Genomic DNA, 18,144 nt, shown 5'->3' with positions numbered 1-18,144 from the left:
GACCAACTCGGGCATTGAAGTCACCCAACAAGATGACTCTATCCCGAGGAACCACTTTAGCCAGCACCTGTGAGAAGAGGTCATAGAAGGCATCTGTCTCATCGGCTTTGCCTGCATCCCTCCACGGATGTTCGTCTTCGGTGGGGGTATAAGTAACCACGACCACCACTCGTCGCCTCCGGTTGATGGGAAGGCGAGCCCAAAGTAGCCTGGGGCTTACAGCTTCCCACACCTCACCGCCACGCTCCCACCCACCCTTCATTCTTTTGTTCAAAAGAAGAGCCACACCCTGTTGTTTGGCAGTCTGCAGCCCCGAGTAAAGGACTGTCCACCCCTCATGGTGGCAGGAGCCAGAACCGGTCTACCGGACCTCCTGAATGCCACAGAGATCCAGGCGGTACCGGTCCAGCTCCCGACAGAGGAGTGGCAGCCTCTCCTCCGCAGTGAGCGTTTGAACATTCCACGTGGCCACACGAAGTGGCTTTTCGTTGTTTATGGAGGAGCCCCGAGGGTAGAGATTCAATCTCCTGGCTCCGCAAATTGGTGTTTGGCCAGGAGACGTCATAGACGCCTATACCCCCGAGGCCTCTGGCACAAGCTTATTAGTTATATATTTAAGTCGTGGTTTCGTGGTAATTTTTTGAAGGTGGAGGGGTTACCAGCCCCTCGCACCCGTCCAGAGCCCCCGTTTAGCCACTGTGGTGGTCACAGACGCCATGAGGGGAGAGGGCCAATCGGAATTGGCCCTCTCCCCACAGCACTGTCCACGACAGAGTTGCCCGTCCGGCACCGCGAGGAGGTAGGGGGTTGTTTTGCCGGACACACACACACACAGACACACACACAGACACACAAAGATGAAGATCCCCCGTATAGCCTTAACAGACTGTTGGGGCAAGTGCTGTTAGCGAGCACACACACACAGACACACACACACAGACAGACACACAGACACACACAGACGCACAGACACACACAGACACACAGACAGACACACACACACAGACACACACAGACAGACACACAGACACACACACAGACACACACACAGACACAGACACACACACAGACACACACACACAGACACACAGACAGACACACAGACACACACGAGCCGCGTGCACACACCCAACGCTTGCCACGCTGCGGGCTCCGCGGGTCGCGCGCGGCGGGGGGTTCCGAGTGCGCGGTGCCATATGGCGGGGGAGGCGGCGCGCAGCTGGAGGAGAGCATTCCCGGGCAGGGGAGCCGTGATGTCAGAGCAGCTGCCAGCCAGACTCGCTGCTGCTGCTGCTGCCTCCTCCTCCTCCTGCTGCTGCTGCTGCCGCCGCCGCTGCTGCTTCTGCTACTGCCGCCGCTTATTCTACACAAGCAGCAGCAGCAGCACGCCGGTTGCCTCGGCGCTCTGTGAACGCTGCATCGACACTCTTCTATCTGCTGCTGCAGCTGCTGCTGTTGAGACTGCGGCTGCTGCTGCTGCGTTATCGCGACTCGGGCCGGGCCGGAGGAGAGAGGCGGAGGGGAGAAGGAGCGACTGCAGCAGCCGCCAGGATCAGGTACGCGGAGCCGAGTGCCTGGGTAGCACTGTGGTGGTGGTGGGGGGGGGGTCCGGAGGTGGGTACCCTGAGTCCTGGTACGCGTTGTGGCTGGGTACGCGTGGGCACGGTGGCACGGGGGGGGGGGGTTGGTACGCGGTGCTAGGCGACTGCTACACGAACGTGCTGCTGGGTGGCACACGCAAGGTGGGTAGGTAGGAGGGTGAACAGAGTTGTGACGCTGTGTGTATACGGGATGTTGGTGGCGCTGCTGGTGGTGGTGGTGGTAGTGGTTACACGGAATGTGGTGCTTGGTAAATACAGTGCTAGGGTGGCGAGTACATGGGGTGTGTGTTTGGTACGCAGGGGTAGGATGCTGGTACACGGGGTAGACTGTGTGTACACGTGGTGTGTGCTTGGTACGCAGGGGTAGGAGGCTGGTACACGGGGTAGACTGTGTGTACACGTGGTGTGTGCTTGGTACACAGGGGTAGGAGGCTGGTACACCTGGTAGACTGTGTGTACACGTGGTGTGTGCTTGGTACGCAGGGGTAGGAGGCTGGTACACGGGGTAGACTGTGTGTACACGTGGTGTGTGCTTGGTACACAGGGGTAGGAGGCTGGTACACCTGGTAGACTGTGTGTACACGTGGTGTGTGCTTGGTACGCAGGGGTAGGAGGCTGGTACACCTGGTAGACTGTGTGTACACGTGGTGTGTGTTTGGTACACAGGGGTAGGAGGCTGGTACACGGGGTAGACTGTGTGTACACGTGGTGTGTGCTTGGTACACAGGGGTAGGAGGCTGGTACACGGGGTCGGCTGTGTGTACACGTGGTGTGTGATTGGTACGCAGGGGTAGGAGGCTGGTACACGGGGTAGGCTGTGTGTCCACGAGGTAGGCTGTGTGTAGACTGTGTGTAGGCTGTGTGTACACGAAGTAGACTGTGTGTACACGGGGTAGGCTGTGTGTACACGGGGTAGGCTGTGTGTACACGGGATATGTACACGGGGTAGACTGTGTGTAGACTGTGTGTAGGCTGTGTGTACACGGGGTAGGCTGTGTGTACACGGGGTATGTACACGGGGTAGACTGTATGTAGACTGTGTGTAGGCTGTGTGTACACGGGGTAGACTGTGTAGGCTGTGTGTACACGGGGTAGGCTGTGTGTACACGGGGTAGGCTGTGTGTACACGGGGTAGGCTGTGTGTACACGGGGTATGTACACGGGGTAGACTGTGTGTAGACTGTGTGTAGGCTGTGTGTACACGGGGTAGGCTGTGTGTAGGCTGTGTGTACACGGGGTAGGCTGTGTGTAGGCTGTGTGTACACGGGGTGTGTACACGGGGTGTGTACACGGGGTGTGTACACGGGGTGTGTACACGGGGTGTGTACACGGGCTGTGTACACGGGCTGTGTGCCCGGCACAGAGTTGCGTCTCCGCTTTGTGGCCGCTGAACGCGAGCTCGGTGCGCCGCCCTGCGCTGTTTGTCATTAACTTGCGGCTCTCTCTAGCCAGCTCACAGAGACAAAGGTCCCCCGTGTAGCCGCAACGGACTTTTTTGGCCAAGTGCCGCTCGCGAGCACATTCGAGGGCCGGCACTGCGCACGATGAGGCGGTGTGGAGGCCCGGTGGCGACGTTCACACACCGCAACGGGTGACTCATTTGAGGCTGAGTCGACCTAGGGGAGGTCCAGGACCGGTTCAGATAATCGCCACTTGGTGTTGGCCGCGAGCGGGAATGGAACTCGGGTAGCCGGGTTCGGAGCACAGTGCGCTAACCTCTGCACCACCGCTCCCTACATACGCCAACAGAGACAAAGATCCCCCGTATAGCCTTTAACAGACTGTTGGGGCAAGTGCAGTTAGCGAGCCCATATGAAGGCCGGTACGGCACACGAGGGGGTGGGTGACCAGCACCACGCCCGGCCGCCTTTGTCTCCCTAGTGGCGATATTTTTAGGCATCGCACCAGGTACTCATTTGAGGCTGAGTCGACCTAGGGGAGGCCCAGTACCGGTGCAGATAATCGTCACTTGGTGTTGGCCGTGAGTGGAAATCGAACTTGGGTCGCCGGGGTCGTAGCGCAGCGTAGCGCTAACCGCTCCCACATACGCCAACACACACTCACGCACACACACGCACACACGAACACGCACACGCACACACTCACACATGCACACACTCACACATGCACACACTCACACACACTCACGCACACACTCACACATGCACATACTCACACACGCACACACTCACACACGCACACACTCACACACGCACACACTCGCACACACACTCACACACGCACACACTCACATACGCACACACTCACACACTCACACACGCACACACTCACACATGCACACACATGCACACACGCACACACTCACACATGCACACACATGCACACACACACGCACACACGCACACATTCACACACGCACACACTCACACACGCACACACTCACACACATGCACACACTCACACATGCACACACTCACACATGCACACACACACACGCACATGCACACACACATGCATACTCATACATGCACACACTCACACATGCACACACACACATGCACACACATGCACACACGCACATGCACACACTCACACACACATGCACACACTCACACACACATGCACACACTCACTCACACACACATGCACACACTCACTCACACACACATGCACACACTCACTCACACATGCACACACACACATGCACACACACATTCACACACATGCACACACTCACACATGCACACACTCACACATGCACACACACGCACATGCACACACACACACATGCACACACACATTCACACACATGCACACACATGCACACACTCACACATGCACACACTCACACATGCACACGTCCGTCTATACGCGTGCAGGCAGGCGCACACCCGACGAATAAACTCGCAGCATCAGCAGGCGACACTGGTCGTACCTGTTACTATGCTCGTACTGTGCTTGAGCGCCCGCGCGCGAACGCGTTGCTGCTGCTGATGATGATGGCGATGTTGTTGTTGGCGATGTTGTTGTTGGCGATGTTGTTTGGAAGGAGGTGTGGATGCTTTAGCTGGGATGAGCGCTCGCGTTAATGCGCCCGTGCGCGTTTATCTGCACCGCAGCTGCCGCCATCTGGCATCATCATCATCAGCCTCATCAGCTGTTCCCACCTCCCTCTCTCTCCATCTCCCTCGCTCTCTCACTCAGCATCTCTCTCTGTGTATGTCTCCATTACAGCTCAGCTCTTGTGCCTACGCGTGGCGTTAGATAAGTCGTCGGTGGCCAACACCTCTCGCTGCACGTGTGTGTGTGCATTGTGAATGTGTGTGTGTGCATTGTGAATGTGTGTGTGTGCATTGTGAATGTGTGCATGTGTGTGTGTGTGCATTGTGAATGTGTATGAGTGTATGTGTCTGCTCGCTGACGGCACTCGCCCCAAACGGTGTGTGTGATGGATGTAAGGGATATCTTTGCCTTCATCTTTTAGCCTTTCATATTCGTGCCTTTAATGGGTTTGTGAATCTAGCAGTGGATTGAGGGTGGCTGAAAAATGTTGTTCATGGGTTTGTATGTGTGTTTGGGTTATGTTCTTGTGTGCACATGCGTGTGTGTTTTGTGTACGAACGTGTGTATGTATGTTTATGTATGTGTGTGTCTGCATATGCATCTTATGTACGTGTTGCGTGTATGGACGCGTGTGTGTGTGTCTGTGCCCGTGTCTGTCTGTACGTGAGCATGCCTCTGTGCGTTGAATGGACACGTGCGCTCGCGTTTGCGTGAGCCGAGTATTCAAAACAAACGCGCGTGCCATGATCGCCGTGGGGTCGCGCGCGTTGCACGTGGCAGGAGCTCGAGTGCTAACCCACGACTGTTGGTGCTGGCATGATCTGCTTCCCCTCACCACCACCGCTACTACCAACAACATCCACCACCTCCACCACAAAACGCCACTATCACCACCACCACTGCCACCACCATTCCCATCACCATCCTCCGCGCCACCGCTACGTCCACCACGACCACCAATCCCCACCACCACTACAACCGCCACTCCCATCACCATCCTCCGCGCCACCGCTACGTCCACCACGACCACCAATCCCCACCACCACTACAACCGCCACAACGGCTACCAAATCCCCACCACCACAATCACTACCAACCACCCACCCACACCACCGCCCCCATCGCTCCCCGCAGCCCGTGATGCTGGTCCCGCGATGGAGTTCCCGGAGCACAGCCGCCAGCTGCTCCAGTGCCTGAGCCGCCAGCGCTTGCAGGGCTTCCTCTGCGACTGCACCGTGCTCGTGGGCGGCTCCGAGTTCCGAGCGCACCGTGCCGTGCTCGCCTCGTGCAGCGGGTACTTCCACCTCTTCTACCGCGACGAGAGGCCCCGACGTAGCTTCCGCGACCACGTCGGCCTCCGAGGCCGGGAGAGGGGGGAGGAGGAGCAGGAGGAGGAGGAGACGGCGGGCGACGCGGCGGAGGCGACGGCGGCGTCGATCTCCGGGGGGGTCCCAAGGCCCCCCGCGGAGTCTGCGGGGCTCGTGGTGCGGCTGAATGGGGACGCGGTGACGGCGCCCGCGTTCGGGGCCCTGCTCGAGTTCATGTACGAGGGCCGCCTGCGCGTGGACGGGCTGCCCGTGGAGGACGTGCTGGCCGCCGCCAGCTACCTACACATGTACGACATCGTCAAGGTGTGCAAGCAGAGGCTCCGAGGACGTGGCGACGGGGTCGGGGTCGGTGTCCCTGCGCCAGAGCGGTGCCCCCGGCCGTGTCTGGAGAACATCTGCGTGAAGATAGAGGCGGGGGAGGAGGAGGAGGAGGAGGAGGTGGTGGCGGCTGTGTGCAATGAGGGCGTGAGCAGCGTGCGAAGCGTCGCCGAGGGTGGCTCTCACGGCGGTGGCAGCCGGCTGGCGGCGAGGGCAGCACCGTACGGCGCGGCAGCTGGGAAAACAGCGTCAACGGCTCCATTGTTGTGTGGCGGCTCTGGCATCTCAATTAAGGGCCTCGGTGAGAGCGCGCTCGACCTGTCAGTCAAGCCGGCATCTGCGGCGGCGAGGGCGTGCGACCCCGACCTCCCGGGGCACACGGGCCTAGGTGAAAGGGAAGCGGCTGCCGCTGCAGCTGTCACAGCTGCTGCCGCTGCCGCTGCCGCCGCTGTTGTCTCGACGAAGGGCCTCCCGCCGCAGGAGGAGCGAGGAGGAGATTGCGACGAGGAGATGTGCGACGCGGACGAGGACCCAGCGAGGAGAGCGGACGACCTCGTGAGCAACTCGTCGCACCGCTCCAGCGGCGTGAGCTGCGAGCTCTCGGAGAAGGTTCCCTCGACCTCCAGCGAGCTGGACCACGAGGACGTGGGCAGCTCGGACGAGGGCATGGAGCCAGAGATGAAGCCGCCCGCGTCCCTGGGCCACTTTCGCTTCAAGGACGAGGCGCTGCTGCCCTTGTCGCTGCACGAGGGCGGCAGCCCGCTGCTGGGCTCGGCGGGGTTGGTGTTCGCCTGCCCCCTGTGCGGCCAGGCCATGCCGTGCCCCCAGGCTCTGCAGATCCACCTCAGCCTGCACTTCAGCGAGCGCCGCGCGGAGCCCAAGGTGGAACGCGTGGCGGGCCACCGCGGCCCGCACGGCCTGCGGCCCCACGGCAACGGCAAGGTCAAGCCGCCCCTGCCGCCGCCCCTGCCGCCGCCACTGTCGGGTGCGTGTCCCGGCGGCACGGCGCTGTTCGGGCCGGGGCCCGTGGGGATCGCGGAGGCCTCGCCGCCGGCCCTCGGCGGGGCCGAAGGGGACGTGCCCACGTGCGCCACGTGCGGGAAGACGTTCTCGTGCGCGTACACGCTGCGGCGGCACGAGCGCACGCACTCGGGCGAGAAGCCCTACACGTGCGCCACGTGCGGCAAGAGCTTCCAGTACTCGCACAACCTGACGCGCCACGCCGTCGTGCACACGCGCGAGAAGCCGCACGCCTGCAAGTGGTGCGAGCGGCGCTTCACGCAGTCGGGGGACCTGTACCGGCACATGCGCAAATTCCACGGCGGCCTCGCGGGCTCCGTGGCTGCGCAGTGAACTCGCCGATGCCTCCCCGTCTCTCCGTGCGTGACCCGCGACACGCGACACGCGCAGCGGCGGTGGCGGTGGCGGCCCCCGTTGCTCCGTTGCCCTGCACTTCTCGCCGGTGATCGTTGCCGAGATGACTCCGCGCGGGGGCCGTGGGTTTGTCCCCAAAGTGAAAAGCGAACGCAGAGTGTGAAAGTGGGCTGGGTTAAGACGCCTGAAGTGAGGTGACGGGGGTGGGGAGGAGGGTATAGGTAAGAGTCAAGGTGGCAGATAGTGAGCTGGTCGGGTTGGATGGTACGTTAGAGTTAGGGATAGTCTTTAGTGTGGTTGATGTTAGGGGTTGTCTTGTAGGCTAGGTAGCTAGTCTGTTACTGATATGATTAGGGCTAGGGTCTGGTTGAAAAGTGTAGTTAGAGCAAGGGCTGCTCTTCAGGGTTAGAGTTTGGGTGGTTGTCGCCCTCGCCCCATGTAGCTCGCCTGTCACTTTCGGGGCGTCAAGTGCCCCCTCCACCCCCCCCCCAGCGCTGGCGTTAAAACCCAGAGGGCATTCATCAGCAGTGCTGGGCCCTGCGTGCAGCAGCCAACGTCTGCACTTGCGCAGAGCGTGCAGACGGACACGAGGCGCGGAGGCCACGACTCGCTCCATATTTTGTTTACGTCCACACGTGTACAGGTCATTAACCCAGCCCACTGCCGAACACAAGCTCCACACCTGGGCAGCGTGAGTCTGCTGATGCGGGCACTGCCGGGAAATTAACCTTTTATTTTGTTGTTGTTCAAATCCGTACGGCTGTACGTGGCGGGACTCTGTGTGAAGAGAACAAAGGACTAATCACTCACCGGAACACACGCTTCACACTCGAACACCCCCCCCCACCCCATCCCTTCACACACTCGCGTGATTTTTGAGTAAACCTAACAGGTATAGAACACTGTCTTTAAATATATAATATATATTGATATTACACAAAAAGCGTCGCTCTGAGACGTTTTACGAGACTGAGAAGATAGAGTGAATAATTAATTATGCATATTAATCATATGCGGTGTGAGAACAAGCGCAAAGTCTGGTGGCGGGAGTTCAGTGACACGTGGCTGTGACTGCTGCTACTACTCGTGTACCTGTATAGTCAGCCTTTCCTCAAAAGAGCACTATGAATTGAACACACATACACAGAAGAGAATATAACTCACACTATAAGAAGGCTTCCAGAAAGCGAAGTGAGAAAGATATTTTTTTTAAACCCCACGAATTATGTTTTATTTAATAACCGCAACACACAAAAAACGAACATTAAAAATATATATAATAACCCCAATTACTCCCAAGACTTTGTCCCCAAAAATGCAATGTCGCTGTTTGCTGTTGTGTAAGTTGCTCTAGAAATGCAAACTACGCGTTTCTCTGACTGGTTTCCAATTTGGGGGGTAGGGGGATCATTACCTCCTTCCGCCCCCCACTTAAACACAATTTTTATTCATCGCTCTAAATGTCAGTATTCAAGGGGGTGGGGGGGGGGCAGGGGGTGTGTAAACACATAAACCTGCAGGCCATTCGTCAAATCACACTTTGCCGGATGAGGGTCTTGGCGGTTGTTTTGTGTTACCATACTTCACCACGCTGGTCAATGCGGAGAGCGTAGAACACAATTGGCGGTCTTCTTTGCGCTGCCCTCTGCCGCACGCTACGTGGCCACGCAACCGCTGCCTACGAAGACCAAGCCAAGCAACTAAACCATGCTCCAGCCTGCGTAGCTTCCGAGTTCAGGTGCATTCCGGGAAGAAAACAAAAAAAAATCCCATCACGTGTAATGTAAACATGTCGTAAGTGGTGGGGTGGGGTGGGTTGGGGGTATTTTAAAAGGAAGGTTACACTTTAAAAGGAAGGTATAGACTCCTAATTGATTCTCCCAACAGATTTTACGCGAATAAAAATCACAACTTATTCGTGCCAACACGTTGGAAGAAGACCCCCCCCCTAATTGGAAAGCCAGTGTTGGAAGAAGGCCCCCCTAATTGGAAAGCCAGTGTTGGAAGAAGACCCCCCTAATTGGAAAGCCAGTGTCTGACCACGCGCGCGCGCGCGCACACACAGTCACCGTTCACAGCTTGAATGCGGCTGACGTCCACCCTGACCGCTGTGCCTGACTTCACGGAGCTCGGAGTTTACCTGCCCTGTGCCCTCTTCCCCGTGCATTACGCGTCTTCTTGTGTATCAGATAATTATAACGTGTGGGGGAGCGGTGGTGTAGCGGTTAGCGCGCCGCGCCAAGACCCGCCGACCCGAGTTTGATTCCCGCTCACGGCAAACTACCGGTGACGATTATCCAAACCGGTCCTGGGCCTCCCGTAGGTCGACTCAGTCTCAAATTAGCGCCTGGTGCGGTGTGTAAAACATCGCCAATCGGAGGATGAATGTGGCAGGACAAGGTTGTTGTTCACCCACCCCTTCTCCATGTGCCGGCCTTCATAGGTGCTCGCTAACAGCACTTACCCCAACAGTCTGTGAAAGGCTATAAGGGGGTTATTTGGTATTGTGTAAAAGCGACGGGGCAGGTGCCACCTTCCCAGCGATATCTGCTTCAGCGCGCCAGCCTTGAACAATCGATTGGTGTCGTTCGTATTGACCCGAGATTCTTTAAGCGCGATGCACAGGCGATGCACAGGAGATGCACAGGACACACAGATATATATTTGGAATTTGTACGAAAATTTTAGGACAATCTCAAACGCAAGTTGCTGGTTGTTCCGGGTTTCAGATTTGTACATTTCCCCCCCCCCCCCCCCCCCCCCACATTTGCAGGAGAAGTTTGATATTCGCAAGGCATCGTTTTTTCGCTCTTTTCCCGCGTTGTAAATCACTCGGCCCTGCCAATGCCGGTGTATTGATTGTTTTGAATGCCGGGGCAATAATACACGTGGCATTTGCTGTCGAATAGTTATCTTGAGAAGGTATACGCAAAACCAACTTACTTTATTGACAAGGCAGAGAGAGGAGGAGGGGGGGGGACACTAAACTTCGAATGAATGAATGAATGATTGTTGTCTTTAATAAAAATCAGATTTACACTGACCAGCTCTGAAACCCCTTATCGCCGTGACGGTCCGTGAGCACTGCCTGATGGTGGTGTGACACCGCGCGCGCACAGAACTGCAACACACAATACACACAACACACACAATACACACAACACACATTTATTTATTCACACGCAAAGATCCTCGTATAGCTTTTAACAGGCTGTTGGAGGCAAGCGAGGGGGTGGGTGGCCAGCACCACGCCCGGCCGCCTTTGTCTCCCCAGTGGCGATGTTTACACCGCACCAGGTACTCATTTGAGGCTGAGTCCACCTAGGGGGAGGCCCAGGTCCGGTGCAGATAATCGTCACCGGTGTTGGCCGTCAGCGGGGATCCAACTCGTGTGGCCGGGTTCGGAGCGCATTCGCGATAACCGCTACACCCCACCACACACTCCACATCCACGTGCTTATCACGCACGCTCACACCACGACACGCATACACCGTTAAACGCGCACGCCAATACGCACCCTCCAATATAATACAATACCCTCGCCATTCGCCACTAAGTGACGGTGACGTCCCCACGGCGTCTGTGCCAGGCCAGGTGCACTTGAGGCCACGTGAAGTGTCGAAGGCTCGCTGGACAGGAGGTCTCGGGACAGACCCAGCAGATGCCGTGGGGTCGGCTGACTGAAATGACCGGGCAGATGCACCACACCATCTGTACCCCCCCTACCAAGCACCACGGTCGAAACGCCAACATCGATACACACGTTTATTCACCCTCCACACGCCTATGCACCCTCCACACGCCTATTCACCCTCCACGCGTCTATTCACCCTCCACGCGTCTATTCACCCTCCACGCGTCTATTCACCCTCCACACGCCTATTCACCCTCCACACGCCTATTGACCCTTCAAGTCTATTCACCCTCCACACGCCTATTCACCCTCCACACGCCTATTGACCCTTCAAGTCTATTCACCCTCCACACGCCTATTCACCCTCCACCCGCCTATTCACCCTCCACGCGTCTATTCACCCTCCACACGCCTATTCACCCTTCAAAAGTCTATTCACCCTCCACACGCCTATGCACCCTCCACACGCCTATTCACCCTCCACGCGTCTATTCACCCTCCACGCGTCTATTCACCCTCCACACGCCTATTCACCCTCCACACGCCTATTGACCCTTCAAGTCTATTCACCCTCCACACGCCTATTCACCCTCCACACGCCTATTGACCCTTCAAGTCTATTCACCCTCCACACGCCTATTCACCCTCCACCCGCCTATTCACCCTCCACGCGTCTATTCACCCTCCACACGCCTATTCACCCTTCAAAAGTCTATTCACCCTCCACACGCCTATGCACCCTCCACACGCCTATTCACCCTCCACGCGTCTATTCACCCTCCACGCGTCTATTCACCCTCCACACGTCTATTCACCCTCCACACGCCTATTCACCCTCCACACGCTTATTGACCCTTCAAGTCTATTCACCCTCCACACGCCTATTCACCCTCCACACGCCTATTCACCCTCCACACGCCTATTGACCCTTCAAGTCTATTCACCCTCCACACGCCTATTCACCCTCCACACGTCTATTCACCCTCCACCCGCATATTCACCCTCCACGCGTCTATTCACCCTCCACACGCCTATTCACCCTTCAAAAGTCTATTCACCCTCCACACGCCTATTCACCCTCCACACGTCTATTCACAACCCTTCGACGCATACATCCGTTACGTAGTTACCCCACTCCACACACGCGCGCGCGCGCAGGTATACTGTAAGTTCACTTTTCAGCAGAAAATGCAACGTTGGTCCAACCACACGCCGACGGCGACCCAACAACGTCCCACGCTTACTGCAAAACACGACGCACAACTCTGGCTGTCCGCCTGATGATGCTGGTTGTAATCACTGGCGAAACGTCGTACGCCGATTGTAAATGTTGCCGGGTTTACCCTTCAACACACCGTTGCGCTGAACCAGTCACGAATCGGCACGTTTTGTTTACGTGACCTCACTGTATTGCTGTGTCGGGTGGTGGCGGGTTAAACGACACATTGATATTTACGGGATCAAACTCGAAAAACCTCCATCATGGACAACATACAGGTGTGTGGTTGTCCCCCCCCCCCCCTTCAATGAACACCGCCTTAACAGAAAACAATATAATCGGCGACGTTTCGAGCAATGACTCTCCTTCATCGCACGCGCCGACTGGTTTCCGCACGCCGGACCCAAGCTAAGAAGCCCTCCTCGACTCGCCACGGGGCCACGGGGAGGTCCATCGAATTCCTACCGGAGGCGGTGGTGGGGCCACACAAAGCGGCCACAATCTGGAGGCGAGCTTCGAAGGGCATCGGTTTGACGCCACCTCGTGGGCAAGCCCATCAAGGCGAGGTCGTTCACGCCAGTCCAGCGCAGGGGTTAGATCGCGTAAAGATAAATGTGTCGTTAAAGAGTCATCGCTTTTGGAATTCGGAATAAAAAAACACCCTCACTATTTCAAGAGCCGCAATGCAACGTGAATAAGAGAACGGTGGTCCTGAATAAATAAAGTCACCAAGCAGTCCCTTAAAGAGACGCATGCGTCTGCGGAGCCGCAGGTTTCCGACCCCTGGCCTAACAGACAGCAACGGAGACCATCGCCAATGAGAGGAATTGCCCCGGGCACAACAGAAAAAGAAAAAAACCACAGCACGGAAGCGAGAATTCAATTTGAGGCCCACGGATCATAGAAGTTCACAGCCGCACACACTCGGCAACTCTGTGAACACCGATCTTCTTCACGCCTACGATGCGACGCATTGGAGTCGGGGGCTGGTGGAGCGTTGGCCACGTTTTAAACCATTAAAGCTGCCGGGCTACGGGGTAGTACAGCAAGTGTGTTCGTGAACACGTGTGTGCGGACGTCTCAAGGGTGTTATCGCTTTGTGCTGTGTATTAGGGCTGAACGATTTGGGCAAAATATCTAATTGCGATTTTTCTGACAGATATTGCGATTTGATTTGCGATAAAAAAAATTAAGTCAAGCTTCAGTTCAATATTCACTGTGTAATAGATTTAAAACATGTGATAGAGCATTACCACATGATACCATCAAAATATCAAATGCTCGAAATATTCTAATGCAAGGATAACTTAAAATATATGAATTGCTTCCAACATGTATTTATAAAAAAATGTTTTAATAGGAATAGAACAATCAAACAGAACAATTGTTAAATTAAATAAAGTTACAATAATAAAAAATAAAACAATTCCAATAATAAAGTAATAGGACTTTTCAAATCGCAGCCTTTGCGATTTGCTAATCGCATTGTTTCCAATTGCGATTTGAAATCGATTAATCGTTCAGCCCCACTGTGTTTGGTGCGTTCTCGCTGGGCGTTTCATTTGCATTTCCATACGCCAAAAAAGTCACTGGCCAAACATTGCAATGCAGGACCCTCCTGAAGGAATACCCTCGAGACGCGGGGAGGATTTCCTTCATGAATACGGTAAGTCCTCGTTTAATGCGGTAGATGCGTTCCTGCAAAGTGCCACGTTGAGCGAATAACGCGTTAAACGAAAACATTTCCCCGTAAATAATGTAACGATAAAATTTGGCGAGATACGATGTACGGCGCACAGTAAGATGGCGGAACAAATAACGGAGGGTACGCCGCCGCGTTATTCTATCACCCCGCGTCCTGCATCGCTCAGCCATGCTGCTCAAGAACACAGTTCCGTCATCGTCTGCTCAGAACCCGCTTTAGAACGGGCGCGTTCCGCGTTATAACGGGCGCGTTCCGCGGAGTGCTGAAAGTGCTACCCAATGGAAGAACCGCGTTATAGCGAACACGCGCTCGGCGATGACTTACCGTAATCGACGTTACCACGGAACGCGTGTATTCGCTGCAGTCTGAGTTGTTCCCTCCCTCTTGGGACAGGTATATAAACTGTACATATACAGTGAGGGAAACAAGTATTTGATCCCCTGCTGATTTTGTACGCTTGCCCACTGACAAAGAAATGATTAGTCTATAATTTTATTGGTAGGTTTATTTGAACAGTGAGAGACAGAATAACAACAAAAAATCCAGAAAAACGCATGTCAAAAATGTTATAAATTGATTTGCATTTTAATGAGGGAAAAAATATTTGACCCCTCTGCAAAACATGACTTAGTACTTGGTGGCAAAACCCTTGTTGGCAATCAGAGGTCAGACCTTTCTTGTAGTTGGCCACCAGGTTTGCACACATCTCAGGAGGGATTTTGTCCCACTCCTCTTTGCAGATCTTCTCCAAGTCATTAAGGTTTCGAGGCTGACGTTTGGCAACTCGAACCTTCAGCTCCCTCCACAGATTTTCTATGGGATGGTCTGGAGACTGGCTAGGCCACTCCAGGACCTTAATGTGCTTCTTCTTGAGCCACTCCTTTGTTGCCTTGGCCGTGTGTTTTGGGTCATTGTCATGCTGGAATACCCATCCACGACCCATTTTCAATGCCCTGGCTGCGGGAAGGAGGTTCTCACCCAAGATTTGACGGTACATGGCCCCGTCCATCGTCCCTTTGATGCGGTGAAGTTGTCCTGTCCCCTTAGCAGAAAAAAACCCCCAAAGCATAATGTTTCCACCTCCATGTTTGATGGTGGGGATGGTGTTCTTGGGGTCATAGGTAGCATTCCTCCTCCTCCAAACACGGCGAGTTGAGTTGATGCCAAAGAGCTCCATTTTGGTCTCATCTGACCACAACACTTTCACCCAGTTGTCCTCTGAATCATTCAGATGTTCATTGGCAAACTTCAGACGGGCATGTATATGTGCTTTCTTGAGCAGGGGAACCTTACAGGCGCTGTAGGATTTCAGTCCTTCATGGCGTAGTGTGTTAACAATTGTTTTCTTGGTGACTATGGTCCCAGCTGCCTTGAGATCATTGACAAGATCCTCTCGTGTAGTTCTGGGCTGATTCCTCACCGTTCTCATGATCATTGCAACTCCGAGGTGAGATCTTGCATGGAGCCCCAGGCCGAGGGAGATTGACAGTTCTTTTGTGTTTTTTACATTTGCGAATAATCGCACCAACTGTTGTCACGTTCTCACCAAGCTGCTTGGCAATGGTCTTGTAGCCCATTCCAGCCTTGTGTAGGTCTACAATCTTGTCCCTGACATCCTTGGAGAGCTCTTTGGTCTTGGCCATGGTGGAGAGTCTGGAATCTGATTGATTGCTTCTGTGGACAGGTGTCTTTTTTACAGGTAACAAGCTGAGATTAGGAGCACTCCCTTTAAGAGTGTGCTCCTCATCTCAGCTCGTTACCTGTATAAAAGACACCTGGGAGCCAGAAATCTTTCTGATTGAGAGGGGGTCAAATACTTATTTCCCTCATTAAAATGCAAATCAATTTATAACATTTTTGACATGCGTTTTTTCTGGATTGTGTTGTTGTTATTGTCTCTAACTGTTCAAATAACCCTACCATTAAAATTATAGACTGATCATTTCTTTGTCACTGGGCAAACGAACAAAATCAGCAGGGGATCTATTACTTTTTTTCCCTCACTATAGCCATGTTGCCGTTTTAATGGCGCAACCAAGAGTTGTGGCAGAAAACGTTTGTGATGGCGGTCATACACGCACCTGCACTCGATTAAAGAGATTTAAACAACGCGAATATATTAAACAGGGTATTGTACATCAAGGGCTAATGGATTGACATTCACATGCAAATTTACGCGACTGCGTTGAATGTTCGTCGGAGCCACCGACAAGAAAATGACCGCCCGTAAATTATCCCTTCTTACAAAAAAATTAACCCATCACACGAAGCAAACGCGCTCACGGCGCACCATGATCCTGGCTGCCGTGAGACGAAGTAATGGCCACAACGGGGAGCGTATTAATATTAAGTGCGAACATTTCTGTTTCGCGAGGAAGGGTTACACATGAAGGCCGCGTGCGAAGCAGCACTGAACGTTTTTTTTCTGTGCTAACGGATTAAAGGTGCGAGCTTAGAGAGCGGGGAAGAAGGGGCGGCGTGGGAGAGGAGAGAGGGTGGGCGAGAACGCACGGAAGCCGCGGCTGGCATTTTGATGGCCGCGCACTTAGCGGCCGCTCCAAGTTTCGCGCAACGGGATCCCGTACCGCGTGAATAACCCCACTCGGCCCGGCAGGCGTTCTTCAAAGTCACGGAGCGCCACTTGCTTGCGCGCGTTCTCAACCTGGGTCAGCGTGATCGGCCGAGAATAAGGCACGGGCACAATGAGGTAAATACGGCCTGCGTGCCACGGCGACTATGGAAACGATTCGGGTTTCTAAAACAAAAAAACAATTGCGTTGTGGGTAGGAACATTGCGTGCATAGGATGAAGAGGAGGCCGATTGGCGACGGAGGCATTGCTGTGGTCAAGCACGAGCCCGGAAAAACCAACGGGGGAACGCCAAAGTGCAGGTGGTGAGATACTTGTGAGGGCAGCCTCTGTATACGTGTCGCGTGTTTCCCGTGTAGCATCCGCGGGATTTGGCAGAGGGTAGACAGTGTTGGCGATGTGTGGGAGACATCGACAGCTTTAGCCCACGATACAATGAGCTCTCACATCCTCTTTGCGTTGATGTGGTTTTACAGTAATCACGTGTGCTGTCGTGGTGTTTAAGTCGAACTATTTTTTTAGTCATCTTGTCAAATGTTTCAGTGCTTCACAATTGATGCAAACTTGTTTTTGGAGGTTGTGCATCGAAACCCGTGCTGCAGATTTGCTTACATTATAAATTGACTACGATAAAAGTGGCTTATTACACACACCCGATTGATGTGCGACACGCAGATTCGATTTTCTGGCCAAACGTGAGATGGATTGGAGTTGAACGGTGACGATTGAATCGCTGGAATTTCGACATTAAGAAGCCCCATTGATTTGTTCCTTATGAAAATATCAATTGATTTGAGCAGAACACATCTTAACGTCCATATAAATCTATTAAAACACTATGTCGTATATTGTATTTTTTCCCCTATAACGTAAATCAGAAACTCAAACCCACGTGCTTGTTACGGATCAATATACTAAATGCGATAGGACACATTGGAGGTCGTGCTTATATTGGAATATAACCCTTTGTTGATCTATTAAAAGGCAAGACACACCCAAAACAAGCACCTCTTATCCAATTTGTGTCAAAATCATGGTCAAGCACTTCATCACAGCACTCTTACGTGAGGTGGTAACTGTATTGACATTGTGAGTGACATCACCTCAGTGCCTGGCTCAACTAACATTTTTTGTTTAAATCATTAATGAAGCTTAGAACTACACAGGACATGGCTTAGGTACGTATATTAACATCTACAAGGTAAAACGATATTCTTTTTGGGGTTTTTCTTTAACATTAATTTCCTAAGCATCTTGGTCACTTTAAGAGTATATCAATTGAAACTGAAAGGTAAGGAGGACAATGGAATGGTGTTCGAGTCAGGCAACCAAGGGGAAGACCAAAAACTAG

The 18,144-nt window shown here is 54.0% G+C and overlaps 2 protein-coding genes across 3 annotated transcripts in view; one reads left to right on the top strand and one right to left on the bottom strand.

Moving 5' to 3' along the window:
* Positions 1-4,839, bottom strand: part of LOC116939763 (RAC-alpha serine/threonine-protein kinase) — a 93,814-nt gene extending 88,975 nt beyond the window's left edge. For both annotated transcript variants that reach the window (XM_032948545.2, XM_032948548.2), the window contains exon 1: positions 4,498-4,839. The gene's annotated coding sequence lies outside the window, so the exon portion shown is untranslated. The remainder of the gene's footprint in view (positions 1-4,497) is intronic.
* Positions 1,107-10,688, top strand: LOC116939759 (zinc finger and BTB domain-containing protein 18). The gene is made up of 2 exons (XM_032948532.2): positions 1,107-1,556; positions 5,760-10,688. Exon 2 carries the CDS (start codon positions 5,780-5,782, stop codon positions 7,622-7,624), a length of 1,845 nt encoding a protein of 614 aa, XP_032804423.2. The 5' UTR covers positions 1,107-1,556; positions 5,760-5,779; the 3' UTR covers positions 7,625-10,688.
* The last annotated feature ends 7,456 nt before the right edge of the window (positions 10,689-18,144 follow it).

This window comes from Petromyzon marinus, chromosome 6, assembly GCF_048934315.1.
Source record: "Petromyzon marinus isolate PM22_M1 ecotype Great Lakes invasive population chromosome 6, UKy_Petmar_22M1.pri1.0, whole genome shotgun sequence".
Classification (NCBI taxonomy): Eukaryota; Metazoa; Chordata; class Hyperoartia; order Petromyzontiformes; family Petromyzontidae; genus Petromyzon; species Petromyzon marinus.
Note: the sequence above shows the minus strand (reverse complement) of the source record. Positions and strands in the feature narration are given on the sequence as shown.

Excerpts from the sequence above, each read along its gene's own strand:
- LOC116939759 (XM_032948532.2), top strand. The coding sequence starts at position 5,780 with ATGGAGTTCCCGGAGCACAGCCGCCAGCTGCTCCAGTGCCTGAGCCGC.